This window comes from Seriola aureovittata, chromosome 15 (genome assembly GCF_021018895.1).
Source record: "Seriola aureovittata isolate HTS-2021-v1 ecotype China chromosome 15, ASM2101889v1, whole genome shotgun sequence".
NCBI classification, from domain to species: domain Eukaryota; kingdom Metazoa; phylum Chordata; class Actinopteri; order Carangiformes; family Carangidae; genus Seriola; species Seriola aureovittata.
In genome coordinates this window covers 25,603,659-25,624,694 of record NC_079378.1, presented here as the reverse complement: position 1 = coordinate 25,624,694, position 21,036 = coordinate 25,603,659, and the positions used below count along the sequence as shown (strand labels likewise).

At 41.0% G+C, this 21,036-nt stretch overlaps 1 protein-coding gene across 4 annotated transcripts in view; it reads left to right on the top strand.

The window, feature by feature from the left end:
* The window catches only part of LOC130182083 (seizure protein 6 homolog), an 83,865-nt gene extending 70,511 nt beyond the window's left edge, over positions 1–13,354 (top strand). Inside the window, exons 10-18 of one of the 4 annotated variants that reach the window (XM_056396655.1) lie at positions 5,297–5,493; positions 6,884–7,078; positions 9,440–9,631; positions 10,162–10,356; positions 10,548–10,586; positions 10,681–10,789; positions 10,873–10,969; positions 11,764–11,835; positions 12,899–13,354. In XM_056396655.1, the coding sequence (XP_056252630.1) occupies positions 5,297–5,493; positions 6,884–7,078; positions 9,440–9,631; positions 10,162–10,356; positions 10,548–10,586; positions 10,681–10,789; positions 10,873–10,969; positions 11,764–11,790 (1,051 nt within the window). In that variant the 3' untranslated portion in view covers positions 11,791–11,835; positions 12,899–13,354. Of the gene's footprint in view, positions 1–5,296; positions 5,494–6,883; positions 7,079–9,439; positions 9,632–10,161; positions 10,357–10,547; positions 10,587–10,680; positions 10,790–10,872 lie in introns of all 4 variants that reach the window. The other 3 variants (XR_008829670.1, XM_056396654.1, XM_056396653.1) reach the window with 3 other exon arrangements.
* Positions 13,355–21,036: the final 7,682 nt, after the last annotated feature.

The window sequence follows — 21,036 nt, the reverse complement described above, 5'->3', positions numbered from 1 at the left end:
TCAAGTTTGATCCGCAGATGAAAAAGGAAATAACATCACGGGAGGATACAGAATCATACACAATGGGCTTTGTGTGGCCCTGCTTGCCCCTTTGTTTTTGTTTTTTTTAGCTGGAGATTAAGACTCTGATTAATGACTGATGTTGAAAGTCAACCAGTGCACCTAGGACAAAATAAAATAAAAAAAATCAGGGGATTTTTCCATGCAGCAGTAAACAAGTTTGATTGGAGGTAAAGTGATTTCCATTCAGAGATTTCTTTTTAAATTGCGCCAGCCTCAAGTTTGTTTTAAACTGAGCCACATGAGGCCACTCGCTGTAAATTAATGGTGCTGTGGCGAGCTCTAGTTTATCACAAGGTTGGTCATGCATGGCTTTCAGGGCTGTAGAAACCCACAGCCTGTCTGATCCCGCACACCTTTCCATTACCCTCATGTCTGGTGTGCTCAGCTTGAGAAAACGCTCCTAAAGACTCGGTCAACATGTAATTTGTGTGAAAGGGTGTTTATTTGTGTGCATGTGTTATACATGTTTAAGTGGCAAAAGGCTCTTGTGGATGAGAGCTGTCTCATTATAAGGGTGGGCACACACTTTTCCACATTAATGAGAATGTTTTCTATATTATCATTCATCACTGTGTCTGTGCTGGCAATTACAGAGGAGCGGTGTGCATAATGAGGGCTGATTAATTAATTTAGGCCAAACAGGAGGGTTGGCTCTTTGCTAATTAGCATGGAGCATGGCTCCAGCAAGAGCCGGAGACTAGAGTTACAGCTGATAGCCTCACCTGTGGAACACAGCAAGGTAAATGCTTCACATGTGGATTTTAGCATTCAGGGTATATCCACAAATGTCTCACAATTCCAGACAGTGAGGAAGTCTGTTTTACAGTGCTACGTGTCAGTGTACTGAGCAGGATCAGACGCCTCGTATAGATAGGACACACTGGGTTTACAGTGTCCTCTTGTGGAGGCTCTGAGCATTACAGCAGCAGGTCGACTTGAGCTGGTGCCAGGAAGCTGGTTATTTGTATTTTCCAATAAGCAGAAGAAATCAAAGGGTAAATATGAGCACGAGAAGCCAAAGGAGGTTGAAATCTTCACACTGAAAGTGATTTTGTTTTTGGTCGGATTCACAGGAGAAGTGTTGGCTTCTTTAGACTTGACAGGTCAGTGAAGGTGACAAAATGCCTAGAGTCTTGTATAAAGCTGCAGCTGTCGGCCCTCAGGATTGGGCTGGTGCCATTAGTATGCAGAGAAGTTTTCAAAAGTCCTTTTTCAGGCAGACAGTCACCTGGAACACAAAGCTATGTCAACGGAGGAGATATTTAATCAAATAACAACTGTGACAACAGTTAATCAATGTTACTCTGAAGTGTGAAGTAAGGAAAGAACATGAGGAGATGGGGTGCGAATATTTCTTTAGAATATTAGTCAGAGTCAGCACAGAGAGTGACTGTTTTCTTTACTGGAGGGGAAACCATTTAAAAAAGCCAGGTGGGACGACATTTGGGCGAAGTGACTGCCAGGTTGCTACACAGACGGCAGCTGAGCGGCCTGTAGTGACTAACCACAGACTGCTGAGCGAGTCTGGGCTAAAGGCACTGTTCGCTTGGCATTCTTCCGTGTTGTCACCGGGGTTTTGAATACAGTTCAGACAGTGGAGCAAATGGATGGAGTCAGTGGCAAAATTTAAAACCAAGGTTGAATGCAGCATTCTTGATGAGTTAGAGCGACTGCGGAGAATATTTAGGAAGCCAGACAGGAGGAAAGGTCACAATGTGTCAAGTGGGAAAGTGTATGATTTGCTGTCGACTATAAATCTGATGTTTTGACAGCGGCTGCAGTGTTGGCCTCGCATCTCGTCTAACATCTGACCAAATTCATCGTATGGGAGTCAGTGTGACGTTGCGGTGTTGTTGTGAAAAAGTTAGAGTAGATTTATGTTTTTTACTGAGGAAAAAAGGAGCATTTGTCTTCTAATGTTCATTTGGATATCAGAAGAAAAAAGCAGAGTTTAGTGTTGCTGATGTTGCAGTAGTCTGAGGGATGAAGCGTATTTTGCATAAAGATGAAAATGAGAAGCACAGGTTCAGTCTTGAGCTGCTTTGACTCATGGAAAGATAAAGAACTAAAAGCAGATTGCATTTAATGGTGCCAATATTGTTTGTGGTATACAGTCATCAGGAAAGGATGAAGATCAACAGCAATGCCATCGAGTTTACCTCCCGGATTATTGAAATGAGCTGAAGAATGTGGTTTGTAGTAATGTAAAAAGCATGAGATGTGTAGATAGAAAAAGACACTGATGGACACCTGCTTTATTGTGACAGGGCTGAATCAGATGAGACTGACCAACTCTGCAGAGCGAACCTGCAGACCAGCTACTATGATCCTGTCTGTCATCTGATGCAGTCACTGCGTGTGGGCAGGATGCATCTAATCATGGAGTGCATCAAATAGAAAGGTGTTACAAGCTTTTAGTGTGAAAACCTTGTGGCTATTTTCATCCTTTGTTACACTCCCTTAACAAATGTCTTCCTAAGAGACACTTGGTGGATGCATGGAGTGTTCTTGTGATGGTGTGGAAATGGAAACAGGTGTTGTGTGTCAGGAGAAGCTGGAATTTAGTTTTGTCCAAATTTTACCACTAGACAGAATTGTGTCATTCAGATGTTTTTGTCCCATGATTTTACCCTCAGGGACGTTCCAGCCTAACTAGTTGTCCTTGAGTATACAGCTTGTGGGTCATAGTATATATTTTTGATTGAAGTGGATATTCAACATGAATAGGTAGGATTTGTTCCTAGTCTGGGTAATTAAAGCTGAAGTGGGTGCATGTCTTTGATTTTAACTGCAGCTTGTTTCTACTCAGAGGTAATATTGAGATTCTGTTGTGAAGAAGAGACGGAGGGGAGGTAAACAGACTCGGGTCATTTGTTTCCTTTCATCATCCTAAAACTCTGTCAATCACTGATAAAACAGCCTCATCGCAGACTCCTACCTCTGTGGTAAGTAACTCTATATTCAGATCTCCTGTTCAGTAGCCTCAGTCTCATGAGCTCTGATGGTCACTGTGAGAAAAACAGGAGAGAGCCTCAAACTCCACTGCACTGCACTGCACTGCAAACACCTCATGTTTAAATCTGTGCATCAGTGTTTCAGCACAGACCCTCACACAAACCCTCTTAAAGTGTAAAAGAAACGCCCTCGCTCACTTATATAGTGTGTCAGCCAGGTGGGTCAAATCAGGCAGCAATCAATGTGAACATTGAAGCAGGGCTTTTAGAGATATTATTTGTTGGGTTAGACAATCCTGCAACATCCACTTGTCCATATTTTAGGAAGCAACAAAGACAAAATAAAAAGATCAGAGAGTAAAAATCACAAAGTCAAAATGTCTAGAGAGTAGATTTAAACATGAGAGGATCTAATGTTCTTGTTTCTTTGTGAGATCACAACCTTTCTACTCAGATACTCAGAGGACCACAGTGACTGTTTTCCTCATCTTTAAAACATTATGCAGATGAAATTTATTTTTGCTACTTGGCGCAACTTTAATGATGATGCATCATTGTGCTGTATTGTAGACTTAGCCTTTATATATAGTACCGAAAGTCAAAAGACTGGACACAGTTTACCATTCACTGTGACAGTGTTAAAGTGTCTTTTGACATACGATCCAAGTGTTCTTTATTGTTTATATTTTTATTTTTACTCCAGAACAGTGTAAACGATATCTATAAAAAACCTGTGATTTAACTTTAAATATTTTACTGTGCATGTTACTGAAACACATTTCTTCACCAGGCTTATTGCTGAATTTTAAATTGCATGCATATTTCCTCTCAATGGTTTAAATATATGCTTTGTTGGTTCTTAGAGTGAGGACATGGACATTTGAGGGCTTTCTTGACAAAGTCTGACATCTCTACACAGTCTGTTTCTATGTGTTTCTGTTGATTGTGCTGTGACCTCATTGATTTGAATCACCTGTCTGCCACTCTGTTTTATCTCTCTCAGGTGCTGTGGGATTTTTTTTTAAACACCTAGAGAAAACAGTGTGTGTTCAGCTTTTTATTGAAAGATTGCATCAGAGTTAGAAGTTTGCAGCTCTTTCTTCCCTCTCATGTGGCAACGCTCGGGTGCATTTCTCTTTATTCTCAGAAAAGGAAATTGTCTCTGATCCCACTTTTTCATTTGGACAGTCTTGAGTTTGACCGAACTAATGATGTAAATCTGCAAACATTTGTCTGAAAAAGAACACAACTCAGCACCACATAACATGTTTGTGAAGTAAATCATTAAAAGAGAGATGAATACAGATGAAAACACAAGACAGAGGATTTGAGAAGAGGGTTTTTTATTTTTCCAGGTATTACAACTTGCATATTAGAGAAAAGTGGAGAGTATTATTTACCATTCTAATAAAACGCTGGTTTGTTAATCAGTTGTTCAATCCTGCAAATGAACCCGGCAGTGGAGAGCTCATGCAAAGGGACAGGTGATTCATAGCCACAAAGTTTGGCTCCCTGACGTGTGTGATGGCACTGTGCTAATTATCACTGTTAACTTCTATTCAGCACAGCTTGTGAATATGAACAATCATCCAGCCAATCTGCAGAGCTATTTTGATGCCTGCCTTAAGGCAAATAAAGAGCAACTAGTTTCCCCTGCTTATTACATCAGCAGGGAAATACAACTTCTGCGGCTTATTACTTTTTACACCCTTCACCATCCCCGATGTGCGAATAAATGTCAAGCTTTACCGATGCTCTATAAAGAGGGCAAGGACATGTGAATCACCAAATGGAAAAGGTTAATGCATTCTTAAGTTAATCATTTTCAGCAGAGATTCTATCAGACTGGCTCGGCTGCCTTACATTATATTTTATGTAAATATTGCAGTGTACTGTATGGTTTTTTTGTATAGGCCTAGTCACCTGAAAGATATTATTATATTATGCTGATATATTTGTGCATGCACACTTCAGTACATATTCATGAGAGCGATGCGCGAGGCATAGAGTCTTGCATCATGAATTATTTAGTGTTTACTTCACGTCAGATCCATCCAATATAAACAGAATTAATATTTTCCAAGTGCTGCTGACATCGCCTTATGTCATCAGCTTCTGCTTTCATCAGCCAAAGAGTGTAGCAGTCACTTAACTGTTGACTCTGAGCAAGACACACAGCATACACAACACATAACCAACTGCTAGAGCTGTGCTCTATATGACAAGCTTCATTAATATCATTAGGAAGAAATGTAATCACTTGTTTATGTGTGTCACAGTCTCCATGTGGGTAAGAATGACCTGCTGACCTTCTACGATGGTGATGACCTCACAGCCAACATCCTGGGTCAATACAGCGGCACACGGTCACGCTTCAAGCTCTACACGTCCATGGCTGATGTGACTATTCAGTTTCAGTCAGATCCTGCCACCAACATCTACGGATACAACAACGGCTTTGTGGTCCACTTCTTTGGTAAGATCCTGATTCTCCAAGGTTATATACGATATTTGCCATCACTAGGTGTCGAGAATCTCTCACCAAAATAAAAGCTTCATCTGCCACGCCTCCACATCCTTCAGCTGTAATATGGGTAACAGCACGTTAGCTAACGTTAGCATTTCTACTGTAGCTGTCACTCATGAACAGACATGTCACATTATGAACCATCAAGTTACTGACACACGAAGGAGAAGAAAAACCAGCTGGAGCCTTTAGCAGCTCGTAGGACTCTCCACCTCAGAGAAGACAGACCAGGATTGTCTCTGGTCTGATCTCTGTCTCTGTCTGAGGCCTTTTCAGCTGAAGAACGTGGTTTTTTTTTCTGCAGTGGAAGAAATTCTGGAAGATCACTGTCACCTGAACGCCTCATACTGGACCCTACCATCCTGCTTTATAGAGGAGGGGAGGGACTCACATGCCCTAACATGCACATGCTGCAGGACTGGCTACCAAAACAGAGAGCAGAGACACTCAGATGACATCACACACAGAGGGGGTGTGGCTTTGTTCTCTGCTCACAGCGCCATTACTCCACTACATAGAAAACAGTTGTTTGCTGCTATTTTCATGTTTAAAAATCTTAAGTATACAACCTTCAACTTTAATTACATTATGCTTTTTATTAAATAAAATCACATTTAAGTTTTCTTAGAATTATATGTATGATACTCCTTTAAAAGTAAATTTCCAAGATGGATATAAAACCAAAAAATTGTGATAAGTGTGGAATATAAAACAAAGATAGAAAGATAGATACTTTATTTCCCCATCATATAAACATTACTCATATCTAGAACTCAGCTGGTCACCAATTAGAAAAACAAAAGTCTATATGTTCTTTCTTCGCCTCTTTGTCCATCTGTTCTCCTGCTTGTCCCAGGTGCACAGGATTTAGATAACACAATAACAGGGTTCACTTCAACATCAGCTGGTTTTGCCCACTGCTTTGTGCTCTTGGCCATGTATACTGCATTTAAGAAGGCACAGATTGACTGGTTCCAAACCACATGCTGTGTTCCTCCCAGCAAACATCACAAGCCTGTATTTACATTCCCTCCCCATCCGCTGCTGTTTAGTGCACACAGAACAGACAATATTCGTGCCGTATTCATTCCCTGCAGAGGAAGTTGTTGCATATTAATGCTAGGATTTCCTGGAGCAACAAATCTTGTCCCTTTACAATCTAGATTCTGTGTTAAGAATGAAAATGTAATGTTCATTATACAAGAAAATTTAACATTAAATTATTTCTGCACTCCCAGTGCCAATGTCTTTTCCCACCATTTTTGGAATTATTAATTTTTCCAATTGTATTTCTCCTCTCTCCCACCAACACAAACCGCTCCATGTCGAACGCCAACAGAGGTGCCGAGGAACGACACGTGCTCTGAGCTGCCGGAGATCACCAATGGATGGAAGAGCACGTCCCACCCTGATCTAATCCATGGTACCGTCATCACCTACCAGTGCTACCCCGGATACGAGCTGGTCGGCTCTGAGATCCTCATGTGCCAGTGGGATCTCTCCTGGAGCGGCGATGTGCCGAGGTGTGAGGAAGGTGAGAGGAAGCACACAAAGCAGCACAAGGAGAATGAATGAGATTAAAACCTCACCAGTCACATGATCTCTGAATCCTTGGAGGTCACGTATTGATCAGACTTGATTATGTAATCAAATTCTCATTGTGTTCTGGTCACCAGTTTCTTTCAGAACAGCTGTTCAGCCAGTTTAGTTATTGTCACAGCACTCAGCAGTGCATGCAGCAGCACAATCCTCCAGAGCAAGGTACATTTTTATAAAGCTCCTTAAAACGACTTACATTTTATTTTACAGATAAAATGAAGTGAAAGGAATGAAACACCTGATCAGTTACCGTATACATCCTATACAGTATGAACACGATTTAAAAAAAGACACCAAATATTCAAACATTTAAGATAAACACAAGAAGCTTGTGCTACAGAAAATGGACCAGACTCAGTGAATAGCTCCCTAAGCTTAACATGTCCTATGATAACTATTAATTTAGCTATACAGACTAATGAGCAGTGATAACTAACATGTGTTTGGGGTCATCAGGTGGGAACCTCCTTTCACCAGTGTTTCTTCTAGTTGGTCCCACGACACCTCCAGGAGGCTAGACAGTGATCACTGGCGTCCCAGAGTCACTCCCCTAATGCCAGCCATCACTGCTCCTCACACCACCACTATTTTCTTTATCTTGCCTATGCTACCACAAACAACACCATCATCAACTCTGACAAAACACACTAACAGATTCAGCAAACAAACTCCCCTAAACAGTTGGAGAAAGTGGCGGCCATTTTGAATGAGGGAGGTAGAGTCAAGGAGAGATGCCTTTTGAGCTAAACTCTCCCCCGCCGGGTTAGGCTGTGCTCTACCCCCCCCCCCCCTACTCCCCCACTCTCCAAGACATCAAACAAACAAACAAACAAACAAACAATCAAACTCACCTAAACAGCCACAGACACACTACAAACCAATTCAATACAAGCAAACAATACAGGCCACCTCACCTGGACTAACCGCATGGTCTCAAAGAGGCTCACACAGGCCACACCCCCCCTTAAAAACACTTCCTCTTCCTGGATTTTTTCCTTGCTTCTCCTAAGAGTCTGTCTATCCTAAGTGCTCCCCCTGCTGGGCCCCCAGCTACCATTACTCCTTCTCATCCAAATCCACTGACTGGATCTTGCTGCCTCATCTGACATGTCCTTTACTATTTTCCTCACACTCTGTCCACTTGCTCCTAACTCCCTTACCAAAGAGACAACAGACCTTGCTACAAATCCTCTACATCCTACTTCCACTGGACAAATCCTAACTTTCCATCCTCGCTGCTCTGCTTCTGCCCCTAACTCTGCATACCTGAGCTTTTTCCTTTCATATGCTTCCTCAACTAAGGCCTCCCACGGAACAGTCAGCTCTATGAAATATACTTTCATTCTACTCCTTGACCACAAGACTATATCAGGCCTTAGCTTTGTAATGGCTATTTCCTGGGGAACAAGAAGCTTTCCTCCTAAATCTACCTGCATTTCCCAATCACAAGCACCTTCTAAGCTGCCTTGCCTTCTTGTTGTCTTACCAACTTTCTCTCCCTCTTGAACAAACTTGATTGCAACTTTCTTTGTTTTAGGTCCTCCTAAATTTGCCTGCCTCCGTAACTCTTCAATTCCTGCAGCTAAGCTTTTTAGAACCTGGTTATGTCGCCACGTATACCTGCCTTGCGACAGACTAACCTTACACCCTGACAGAATGTGCTTTAAAGTTGTAGTACCTGAACACAATGAACATAGTGCATATTCAAAGCAGATTGGAACTGGATAGAGACTGATGATCCAGGGAAATAAAGACTTCACAGTAGTAAGCACTGACTCAAAGGTGGGTCATATTTCAGTCCGATCCCAGTTAGAAGCCAGTTTCAAGCCCCTATAAACTGTAGTGTTTGTCACATTGTGACTTTCTCTTTAGCTGTGTAATACTACGCACTGGTATTTGGCCGTGACCTTCTTTAGCTGCAGTGGCTGCTACTGTAATGTGTGCACTTGGAGAGGACGACTGCATAGGTGATGTCACGTCAGTCAATGTTGGTGGAGTTGGAGAGAAGTAGGCTCACCAGACCTCTGTAGCCGGCTCCTCTTCTCTGCTTGAGGCTACTGGCTAGCGGCTACATTAGCTACATTTTCACAGTGAATAGTCCTTCAGTATCTCGAGTGGCATTAACACAGGTGTATCAGGTACCTGTAGGGAATTTACCTGGTTCGTTTATACATGTCATTTATCATAGAAAATTAATATAATAACAATAATGTAAAAAAAATGTATTTTACTCTAGCACACTACTAATGGCAGAGATGACAAATGATGATCATCCTTTGTTTTTGTGATTCACCAGTTATGACGTGTCACGACCCTGGAAACGTGGAGCACAGTCGCAAGGTGATGACAGGCAGCCGCTTCGCTGTCGGATCCACCGTGCAGTTCATCTGTAACAAAGGCTACATCCTGTCCGGCAGCGGCCTCCTCACCTGCTACAACCGAGACTCAGCCACGCCCAAGTGGAGCGAGAGGCTGCCCAAGTGTGTCCGTAAGTCGCACAGGTCACACTCACGTGCACATACTCTTGCACACATCCACACTGTGAGTTATTGTTGTGCTAATTTTGTTTTATTTGTTGACAAACTATCAGAAATGCAGATACACTGAATTATTTATGTTTCACCTTATAAAGTTAAAAACACAAAATCTCACCCTCAAAATGTTGCATGAATGAAACTCAACAAATACAAGTGATTTGCTCATTTCAGAGCAACAACAAACACATGAAGCATGTCTGTGTTTTTAAACTTGATTCCATTCACCGTACACTTCATGTGAAGTTCTGTCAGACCGCTGGATCATTTGTGATTTGTCACTTAGGAACATTTGTCTAATTCAATGTATTTTTGGTGACTTGCAAAACAAGTAAAAACAAAATCTTCCCTTTTCATGTCTCAGTTAATGTGTTTGTTGCCTTTTCTACGTGTGTTCATCTGCATGTATCTCATTGTTTCTATTGTTAAAAAAAGATGCATCAGAATCATTTTGTGAGAATAAAGACGTCGTTCTTCCTCTCAGCTGAAAAGTACGAGCCGTGCAGGAACCCTGGTGCTGCCTCCACCAGCGTGCAGAGCTCTGAAAAGGCCTTTTACCAAGCAGGAGAGACGCTGACCTTCTCCTGCCACTCAGGCTACGAGCTGCAGGGAGAGGCCACCATCTACTGCGTCCCTGGACACCCATCACAGTGGAACAGCACTCCCCCCGCCTGCAGAGGTGAACCACATCCACACAACTGTCACAACATTAGTGAATACAGTGTGTCCTACACTATATAATGCATATTGATTTTCTTGCTGTTTGTGAATGTAAAGCCTTTGTACTTATTTTATGTACCAGTGTAATACGTGCACTGTGTTCTCCGTCTTACAACTCTGGGCCAAATACTCCCTCGTGTGTCTTTGTAGCATCCTCCACCCAGTATGTGAACGAACGCAGGCTGGATGGTGAGCCATGTTTTCAAACAATTCAGTATTAGTGTATTTTTTTATTGTGAATATTTCACAGAAATAATACCTGTTCTTGTGTTTTTCCTTCAAGTTGTTAATCTGGATTATGGCATGGAGGGAACCAATATTGCCCTTGCAGTTTTTGTTCCAACTGCAATCATCCTGGTGGTTGTCCTCGGGATTTATGTCTACTTCTCAAAGTAAGTCACAACTTAAAACTTCCTTTAATTTCATTTGAAATCAAATGACCCTTTACAGGACTGTTCCTCTTTCCTTTACTCAGGCTACAAGGGAAGTCTATCAGAATGCCGACATCCTCGCCACCGTATGACAACATGACGGAAGAGTCGGCTTTCGACAACCCGATATATGAGAGTGGAGTAAGTACAGATGTCATGAGCATGCAAGACGTGGATTCACAGAACACCAGTGTGCTGTCCTGATCCTTTCCCATCTGGCCGTCACCCTGTCGTCATCTCATGTTTCACCAGCAGAGGGCCTCATCTCTCCTCACCATTCCCTCATCAGTAAGAGCTAGTGGTGTGAGCCGATGATGTTGCTCATAAGAATATAAAGACAGACACTTTCCCCTCACCCTGCTCTGAGGTTTACATCCTGGATTTCCATTCTTCATCCAGGAGTGACAGTAACACGTCAGCCTTACATTCTGTCGCTCACCTTGTGGTATGTTGTCCCTTACCCATGTCCTATGCATGTATTCTGTTGAATGCTGCATTCACACCAGGTGGGTGAATGAACATTTTCGAAACTGCTCTGCGCAAATGAAACTAGTTTATTTGAAAAAAAAGACAGTATTATTGATTCATAGACATTTTTCATTTGTTCATCTTCCTCACGTCTATCAAAGGTGGAGGATCAAAGCAGGCTCCACTTTGTCAGAGTGGGCCAATCACAGTAATAGATATTTTACTTTGAAAAAGCTATTCAGTCATTTTAAACTTTTACTCTATCTTCCTTCCTTGTTTCCAACGCACTGATAAATCACAACACTATATATATAGAGTAGATCTATAAGATCTTTTGATATAGTCATAGGCTGCTGTGTGACTTGTGATGACTATATGGATATAAGTTTCCTATTGTTCATAATTCTTTTCATGTGCTGGTCTCACTTGTGACCGGCACGTCCTGCTCTTTCTCCCTGCTCCTTCAGCACTGGCAGACTCACTCTAGATACTAAACACAGTCAGTCTGTCCACTCTGGCTCCACGGCAGAACAACTGAGGTGAGATCTCCGTCTGACGCTGAGAGCACATCCCTCTCACTGTCCCCTGACCCGCAGCCACACATTTCTGACTACCTCTCCCAACCTGAAGCACATTCTGATCAGGCTTCAATCGCCACTTTGTAGGTATAACGTATTTAGGAATATGTTTCTGATGCAGATCCAGTCTGAACCTACATCTCTGCATTTACATACAACCAGAACCACTGGCTGATGAGACATGTGACCTATTGATGAATTCAAATCCTGTTTCTTTACACCTAAAATAATTTATAGAGGATGAAAAATATGACTTTTTCAAACAAGTTTTGAAGCCACTGCTCTCCCTCCCTATGCCCCTGCCATCCCAACATTTCAATAAAGCTGATAATGATGTGCTGTCATGCCCAAATAACAATTGTATGTAAGTTTGTGTCACATACACACTGGTCATATTTTGTTAACGGCGTCTTTTGCAGCACCTTACTTTAGGGTATGTAACTGATTACTGTGTTTGATCCAGAAACTGAAGTTAAAACATATATCAAGATGAATTAATCTAGAAAAGATAAGGAATAATTGGGATAAAGAATTGTTGGAAAAAGACTATTTTGAAACTGCAGTTAATTTATATACAGTATTTACAAATTACAAATATTATTATTAGTCAATCACTTCTTTATGATAATAAATAGTGAAAATGAATACCTGTCCACCCTAAAGTAAAGTAAAAGCATATCCAACAATATCTAATCATATTGTTTCTGTTTTTGTCATGTTCATACTTAATGGTTGCGATTGTAGTCTATATTTTCTAATAAAGTATTTTATAGTAAATCATCTGGTAACTACGAATATACCTGTATTATAAAGATCTTCTCTCTTCATTTAAATGCACAGAGGTCGTTTTATGTCAAACCACTGAAATAGAAAACATTTATTGAGTGTTTGTTGTAATATTGAACAGTTATTTTTATTGTATTGTAAATGAAGAACTCATAAGTTCTGCTTTTAAAATGTTTATTTCCACTTGACAAATTGTCCCATCCTTGTTTTAACTGGTGTGTTTGTCTGGTCTTTACAGGACAAATGAAAAAGATTTAAGAGGTGTCTGTTTAGAGACCTTAAAGCAAGAATTGCTCAAGCTTTGCCTTTTGGGACCCTCTCTGCACTGCTCATCTTTCCTCCGACTTTTCTTTTTACTGTTCCTAAATGGTTTTTTTCTTTCCATTTCCCTTCACATTGATTATTATTGTAAATAAGTCCTTCTTTTCACAGTCAAACCTGTGAATCTGTGGGTCACCATGGTGATATTTTTATAAAGTAAATTGCTGATGACCGTTGGTGATTGTATGTTTCTGAGTACTTTTTGAGGCCCCCAGCAAGTAGCAGTTAGAGATGGAGGGAGGTTGTGCTTTGATTGTTGAGATCTGTTGGATACATTTCCCCATTACCCAGGATTCTTTGGAAAATTTGCCATCATAACTTTTTTTTGTGTGTGTATGGGTCTGCTCTTTGTAAATAAACTGCCTGTCCAATATGAGTGCCTCACGAATGACTATAACCTGAGAAATCACATGTGGAAATGTTTGTAAATCTTTCATTCAACTATTATTTTGTATTTGTAGGCCTGACCTTCTTAGCACTCAGACTGTGCTCCGGCTTTTCCATCACACGGTTTATCTTCATCAAACAATACCAAATGATGCCGGATATTTTCCTACTAGCTGAAGAGTGGTTCCCACTGCATATAGCCTCAGAGGATTCATGTTCTTATATGGGACCCATCAGCTATGCATAACTTTGTTCCTATGTCACACTGTCAAGTCTGCCTCAAAGAATAAGTAGCAACTAGTTCATTTGTGTATGTTCCAAAATGTGGTTGCACCACAACATGAGCAGACCGTGAGATAAAGCTCAGCGAAATCCAGTGATAACAAAAAAACTTCAGATTGATTCCTGTGTTACAAATCAACACAATGTGGATTTATTTTCTGATGTTGTAAAATAAATCCTTAGGTAACAGACTGGGTTTTTATTCTGTGTCACATTGTTGTGGTGCATCTGCTTGTGTTAAAATTGTAGATAGACCTCATATCCTTTGTGCATATCCTTTACAATCTAACAAATCTTTCTTTCAGCATCACCGCTGGTGAAACCAAATCACCTTCAAATATCTATAATCCTCTGATTAATAATAAAATTAATTGTTGTTTAAAGTATCGTTGTGTTCAATTGATATACATTCATATTTGACATACTTTTTGGTCAGGACATTTTAATAGAACAGAGCCATAATTATTATTATTATTATTATTACCTTTCCTACTATGACAAGTCAAAATATACCATAGATTTCTATCCCAGGCTAACTGCGTAGACTCTCAAATACTCAGAATACTTGATCAAGCAGAAGTAGCAGCAATGACACTGAGACTGTATGAATTTAATCAGTATCTGATAAGTTGTTAAACCAATTACCACTGTGTAGAAAACACATTCATATTCAAATGAAACCTGTAGAAAATCTTGTATGAGCAATATAGGAGAGGGGACAGCAAAAATAAATTTGTTATACAATCATTTACCTCTAGATGGCAGCATGACAACAGGCAGCCATCACTCTGAGGCCTACATACATATTCTTAAGTATATTTTTTGGGGCTTTTTATGCCTTTATGATAGCACAGTAGAGAGAGACAGGAAATGGGGAGGCAGAGAGAGGGGGAACGACATGCAGTAAAGGGGCGTCCGATGCGGGATTTGAACCGGGGCCGACTGCAGCGAGGACTGTATGGGGCGCCTGCTCAACCCACTGCGCCACTCGACGCTCTGAAATCCATTTGTACATTATATTATATAATTTATCACACACACGACACAGAGAAATGGCACATTGAAAGTTTCATTACACAACGAGGAACAGACAGAAGGTGGGACATGAGTTAGACTATATGGACATGTTAGACTGACAGTTCACATTCTCGGACACTGGTGGAGTGAGGAGTCAGCCTCAAGCTGTTTATGGGAGAATTACAGGGAATTTTTAATATATGTTGTTTTATCAAAAACATATTTAGCACACCGTGTTGTCAGGGCTGTTTGCAGGAACCTGTCAAATCAAAGAAGAAAAAGTTCTGCAAAGTTTAAATCTCTGAGGATGATTTTCAGGTCATGAACACGCCTTCACACTGTTTGAACTGCAGACATCAAACTAAACTGTCAGACATCTTTGCATTAAGAAAACACATGAACTGTATCTAACAAGAGTCCCATTTGACCTTTCAACAAATAAAGACTTCAACTTTTAAGGATCCATTGGGATTAGAGGAATCGACAGAGGCCTTTGAGCTCGTTCTCAGTGACAGAAGATTTAGCAGCTTCAAATGTGTGTGATGTTTGTTGGTGTCTGATTAAAGGGACTAAGATTTTTGATATCATGATAAAACAACTAGAGTTATTCACTGTGTATGTTTTATCATACGATGTTATGCCAAGTAATCCCAAATTCTACCTTGTTATTGTTTACATGAGCAGTGGCAGTCGATACCAGTCACAGTATGTTAACCTGGAGGGGATTAAACTGTCCTGTCACATTATTCTTTTCTGTCTGGCTCTTTATTTTGCATGAGGTTAAATTATATACAGCATTTGTGTATTCAGCCATGTTCATTTCTTTCTGCCTGTGTTTATGTGGGAGCTGGTGTGTCTCTGTCGGTCGTTTGGGGGCAGTCACCCACGATTTCAGCTGAGCTTTCAGTCTGATGCAGCGGAGAACAGCAGCTTCAGCCATTAACATGTACATTTCCTGTGCAGCCTAGGAAGAGGACAACAACTGAGGATCCACCTCTATTATAAAAGATAGAGAATTATAATACCACAATGTTAGAAAATACAAGAAAGAACAAATAGAAGAATTATAAAAATGTATGATAGAATGTCATTTAATAAGACTTAGTGCTTTTTAATTGTTGTTATTTATTTTCTATTGCCCAGCTTCTGTGTTGTTGTATGTAATCTTACTGCATTAAAAAAATAATTAGAACTTAGAGCAACCAATCAAAATACAGATATCTCATCACTCCACTTTCTGTCTGGTGCTATTAGAAGCAGCTGATAATCATAAACTATATAAATTATAACATAAATAACAACAAAATACAACACATAACTGCTGATAAAGAATAAATAAAAATAAAAGCAGCAGATTGGTATCATAACATCTCTCTGACACGTCACTGTGGAAAATTATATTTCTGTTTGCAAGAATTGACAAATATGTAAAATCACATTTACTTTGTTTGTAACTTGGTTTCTGTTAAATTATTTTGTTAAGTTACATTTCAGAAGTTATTGACCTAAGTAGAGTATAGTATAGTATAGTGTACTACAGTAGTACAGTACAGTACAGTTATCATCATCTGCCCTTTGTATTGGCTCTGTTGTCATCAAAGAGGTGTTCTTATATCGTGGAGCCAGCAGGTGGCACTCTACTACCAGGTCAGTTTTCTGAGGGGTAAACGGTGCATCAAGTGCATCATGAAGACCATCTCCAACACTTATTATTCCCACAATGCACTGGTGGTGAGCTGCGGATGGCTCACAATTAGGCTAAAATGCCCCAACTCACAATCCAATAGAGACCAGGACATGGCAATTAACCCGCTAATACAGCAGACCATTAGAGCACCCTGTCTGAGCTCACAGTGCGCTCACCACGGGGCTGTGGGATACTTATTATGAAGGATAATTTAACGTAATGACCCATTCACACAGGCTCTTGTATAGTGTGCTTTTAGTTGTAGCAGTTAGGACTGACCAGCAGCTTTGTATGCTGAGAAAAACACGTGGCTGATAAAAGAAAACAGTGATTTGTCATTTAATATTAGCAAGAAGTTAAATGTTAAGTATTTGATGCACAAAGTGACACTTGCTATTCCTTAACACTGGTCAGACAGATAACAGATTATGGTTTTCTTTCTTCACTTTCATTTTTTTGAAAAAATACATAGATTTGTGGTCTATTCAGATTTATCACAGCGTTGACGTTTCACCCTGAGGCTCCTCTCACCTTTTACTTCTGTGTTTTTAGCTGAAATTAACAGACAGCTCTCTCTGTCTATCTATCTCTCCCTGAAGCATGAGTCTATTAATCTGATTAACAAGAAGCGGTGTCACCTTTAGCACCAGGTGCTGCAGAAATGAAGGGGCCTCCACGGTTGGGTGCTCCATCGAGGCTGTGGGCCTCACATACCTGACCTCTGTTCACATAGACCTGCAGTGCATGGCCCACCACACTTTCTATAGAAGCTTGTCTGTGCACCATCAGACATACAGCAGCCTACTCACTGTATGTTTCAGACAGCTATTGTCTCTGTTCATTTGAAACCCACAAACTTTGTGTTGCCTTTTCATCACGTTTATGAAACGTTTTTCAATAGGTAATAGTAAAGTATCGTGTTGGTCAGAAACTACTGAATCTTTGATTCTGTTTTTTCTAATTAGCAGTTTTAATCAAGATGTCCTGTTACAACTTACAGTAACACTGACCGAGGATGGATGTAGAGACATGGAAATACACCATCACATAATCTGAATACTACTGACCTCATGCAGGTGCTATTGATCATTTATGTTACAGATTTGTTGAATGAGTAATTTTACTGCTTCAACAATGAAGTTAATTGTGAGAAAGTGATTCTCTCTTCTTCGACTTCTCTTGATCCATTTTCATCCATCCGTTTTCATGTAGGGAAATTCTCCGATCTGCCTCTGAATTGTATGTGTTACAGTTCCTGTGGAGCAGCGGCCGATGCGCAGGCTGCCAAGTCATAATCACACACGCAGACAGAGCTCACCGTCTTTGTTCTTACAAAGTGCAGCCCCAGGAAACCATTTCACACAGAACAAAGGGGTGAACACTCTGCACGCCTCTGGTGTTGCTTGATGTGGCAAGATGCCAAATCTCGCTCTCCGGCAGACATGGAGGGTCAGGGCTTCCTTAATGCACTCTGATCACCGGGACTCATCCAAACAAAGAACTGCTTGAATTTACCGCTCCGACTTCCAGACGACTTCTGACAGTCGATCTCAGACTGACAAGGAAATACATTTTTATCTCTTGTGTTTGTTTGAATGGTGCATTGAATTCTTGTTTACCTTGTTCCTGTAGAGAAGGACACACTAGACAAGTGCTGTGAAAAGTGACAGTGTGCAGGGACACAGAGGAAATCTTAGTTTGTCTAAATGGAAGAATGATATAGTCTGAGGAGGATTATCACTGTCTTTAACAATCTTGTGTGTGTATATTGTGGATAAGAGATTTCAGACGGGGTATTGAAGATTACTCTGTGAGGTTTGAGTGTTCCTCCACAGATTATTGAGCATGTGAACTCACTCACACATCTTCTGTTTCAGCAGATTGAGCTTGATAAGGCTCCTGTGGCTCATCTTTATCTCTTCCTCCACATCACGTCCAGTCAAACACACGACCTTTGACCAGTGGGATGCACATCTTTGCCCTTTTCCATGTAAAGTGATTTGTTTATTGTCAAAGACATATGCTAATTGATGATTAAGGTTAAATGATGTAAAGGTAGCATTTAGGTGAACGGGACAAATGGGTGCAGAGGGAGGATAAAAGATTGTAAGGATGAATAAAGCAGGATGTTGTTGGGGTTTGTGCTGCTCACGTGGAACCTCAGAGGGAAAATGACTCAGTGTTGGGAATCTGGCCTTTATATGATCTACCAGAGGAGAGACAGGGTGAACACACTCACTCAATCTTTAGGCCACCACCTTCCATCGCTGCCAGTGGTGTGTGTGTGTGTGTGTGTGTGTGTGTGGGAATGGGCTTCTGGATGCGTAAGGCCACTATTTACTGTTTTTTTAAAATTCCTAACAAGCATTATTCAATACTGAGGCCACTTTTTCAAAACTCCTCATACTGTCTGCATCTTGATACTGCAGTTCTTTCACACGTTCACTGTTTACACTGTGTTTGGATAAATCAATATCATTTATTCATTCATTTTCTACCGCTTATCCTCTAGTAGGGTCGTAGGGGGGCTGGAGCCTATCCCAGCATCTTTTCGGGCGAGAGGCGGGGTACGCCCTGGACAGGTCGCCAGTCCATCACAGGGCAAACACATAGAGACAGACAACCATTCACACTCACAGCCACACCTATGGTCAATTTAGAGTATCCAATTAGCCTAGTCCCCATTTTGCATGTCTTTGGACTGTGGGAGGAAGCCGGAGAACCCGGAGAGAACCCACACAGGCACAGGGAGAACATGCAAACTCCACACAGAAAGATCCCACGGCCGAGCCGGGACTTGAACCCGGAACCTTCTTGCTGTGAGGCGACAGCGCTAACCACTGCACCACCGTGCATCTGAAAACGTGGAGAGTTTTTTTTTTTTTTTGGGGGGGGGCTTTTTATGCCTTTATTTGATAGTATAGTGGAGAGAGACAGGAAATAGGGAGACAGAGAGGGGGAATAATATCATTTATATTCTGCAAAAAGATTTTCTATATATTTCAATATGGTTCCTGCAGAAATGCATGAAATAGTTAAAACAGTTTTGAAAACAGTGTGTTAGCATTTGAAAAATGTGCTGCAGAGTGTTTTGCTGGTGGTGGAGTGTGAATGGAAAAGAGATCATGGGTTTTGGAATATGTGGTCATTGAATGCATTGTGAGTTAAAGCAATGAACAATGACTGACAGTCTGGTCACACACACTTCAGTTTCACTGACTGTGTGACTTCAGTCTTGACCAGTGCACGTTAGCAATCAAAAAGAAACTGTGAACATAGTCACTGACAGAATCTTAGGGGTGTAGTTGAGGTGTGAGCTCTGCTCCTGAACCGGTGTTAACTTACAGTGTTACTCCATATCTCAGTGTGTAACAATGAGAGTGACAACAGCTTTAGAGAAAGTTCAACAACCAGAGATTTGAACCCTGTTACTTCAGTGTGTTGGAAACATGTTGGTCTGTTTCAGTGGGTGTAGCTGCATGAGCAAGTGTGTGTGTGTGTGTGTGTGTGTGTGTGTGTGTGTGTGTGTGTAGAGGAAGAGACGAGATGTTTTCCTTGCAGGTTTGAGACTGGGGGGTCTGAATGGAGAGGGGACAAAGCGAGTGAAGCAGAGGGTGGAGGGGAGTGGATGAGCCGGTGAGATGGTAATGCAGCATGACACCTCTGAAATGAATCCTTGGTTACCATGGTGAAAAAGCAGGACGGGACAGTCTCTCAGGAGCCTGAAATAAAGCCAGCTGTAAACGATGTTTGATTAGTATTTAGATCATGTTCCTGCTCAGAAAAGACATTTTGTCAGCTGTCCGTGCATCACTACCTCTGCTATTGTTCAGTCCACAGCAGGAAACGTGAATCCTTCCAACTCTGATCTTTACAGAATCAACTCCAGTTACTGTCGCCTATGAAGGTCAATCGTTCAGCCAGGATAAGTTCAACACACACACTACATGTTTTAATTGTGTAATATATGAAAAGTTGTTGTTTTGTTGTGTACATTGGTTTGTTGAGTCTACTAGCATTGTGTACATAATGTGAGTAATGTCATTATTTTCCTATCATTAGAAATATAATAGCTAATTCACCTACGGGCTAACCTTCCCAACAAAGTACCCAGGTGCACTGGGATGTCATTGCTTATCCATCCCATATGTAAATCAGCAGCGGACAATCCTGTTTGCTAGAAGCTTAAGAGCCGGGAGGTGTCTATGTGCCACATAGCAAATATGGAGTTGGGGTGAGTGGCACGCTCTTATTTACTCATGCATCTCAGCACGTTAAGTAGATTTTATTTCATCTGTTTGACAATCAGCTGGGGCATTTCTGAATGTAAATGTCTGCTTATGAAAAGTTAAAACGTGCTTATCTAAATGTAGAACACTGGCCTATTTGCATATTGGAGACGGTGTCATGCAGAAGGTCAAACTGACACAGACAACTCAAAGCTCATAGCTGCTGTTTGCTGAAAACTAATGTAAATAATGTCAGGCCTGTTTGGCTGTGCCCCCTATAGCAACATTCATTATGTCTGATCACTGAACTGTGTCAATGAAAGGACAATGAAGGCAAAGTATTATAACTACTATTCAGGGTTAACTCATGCACCTCCACTCAGTTCGACAGTTAATGACTCACCTGAGCTGCTTGTCTTAATTGTGGGAACAAAACACATGCACGTGCAAATA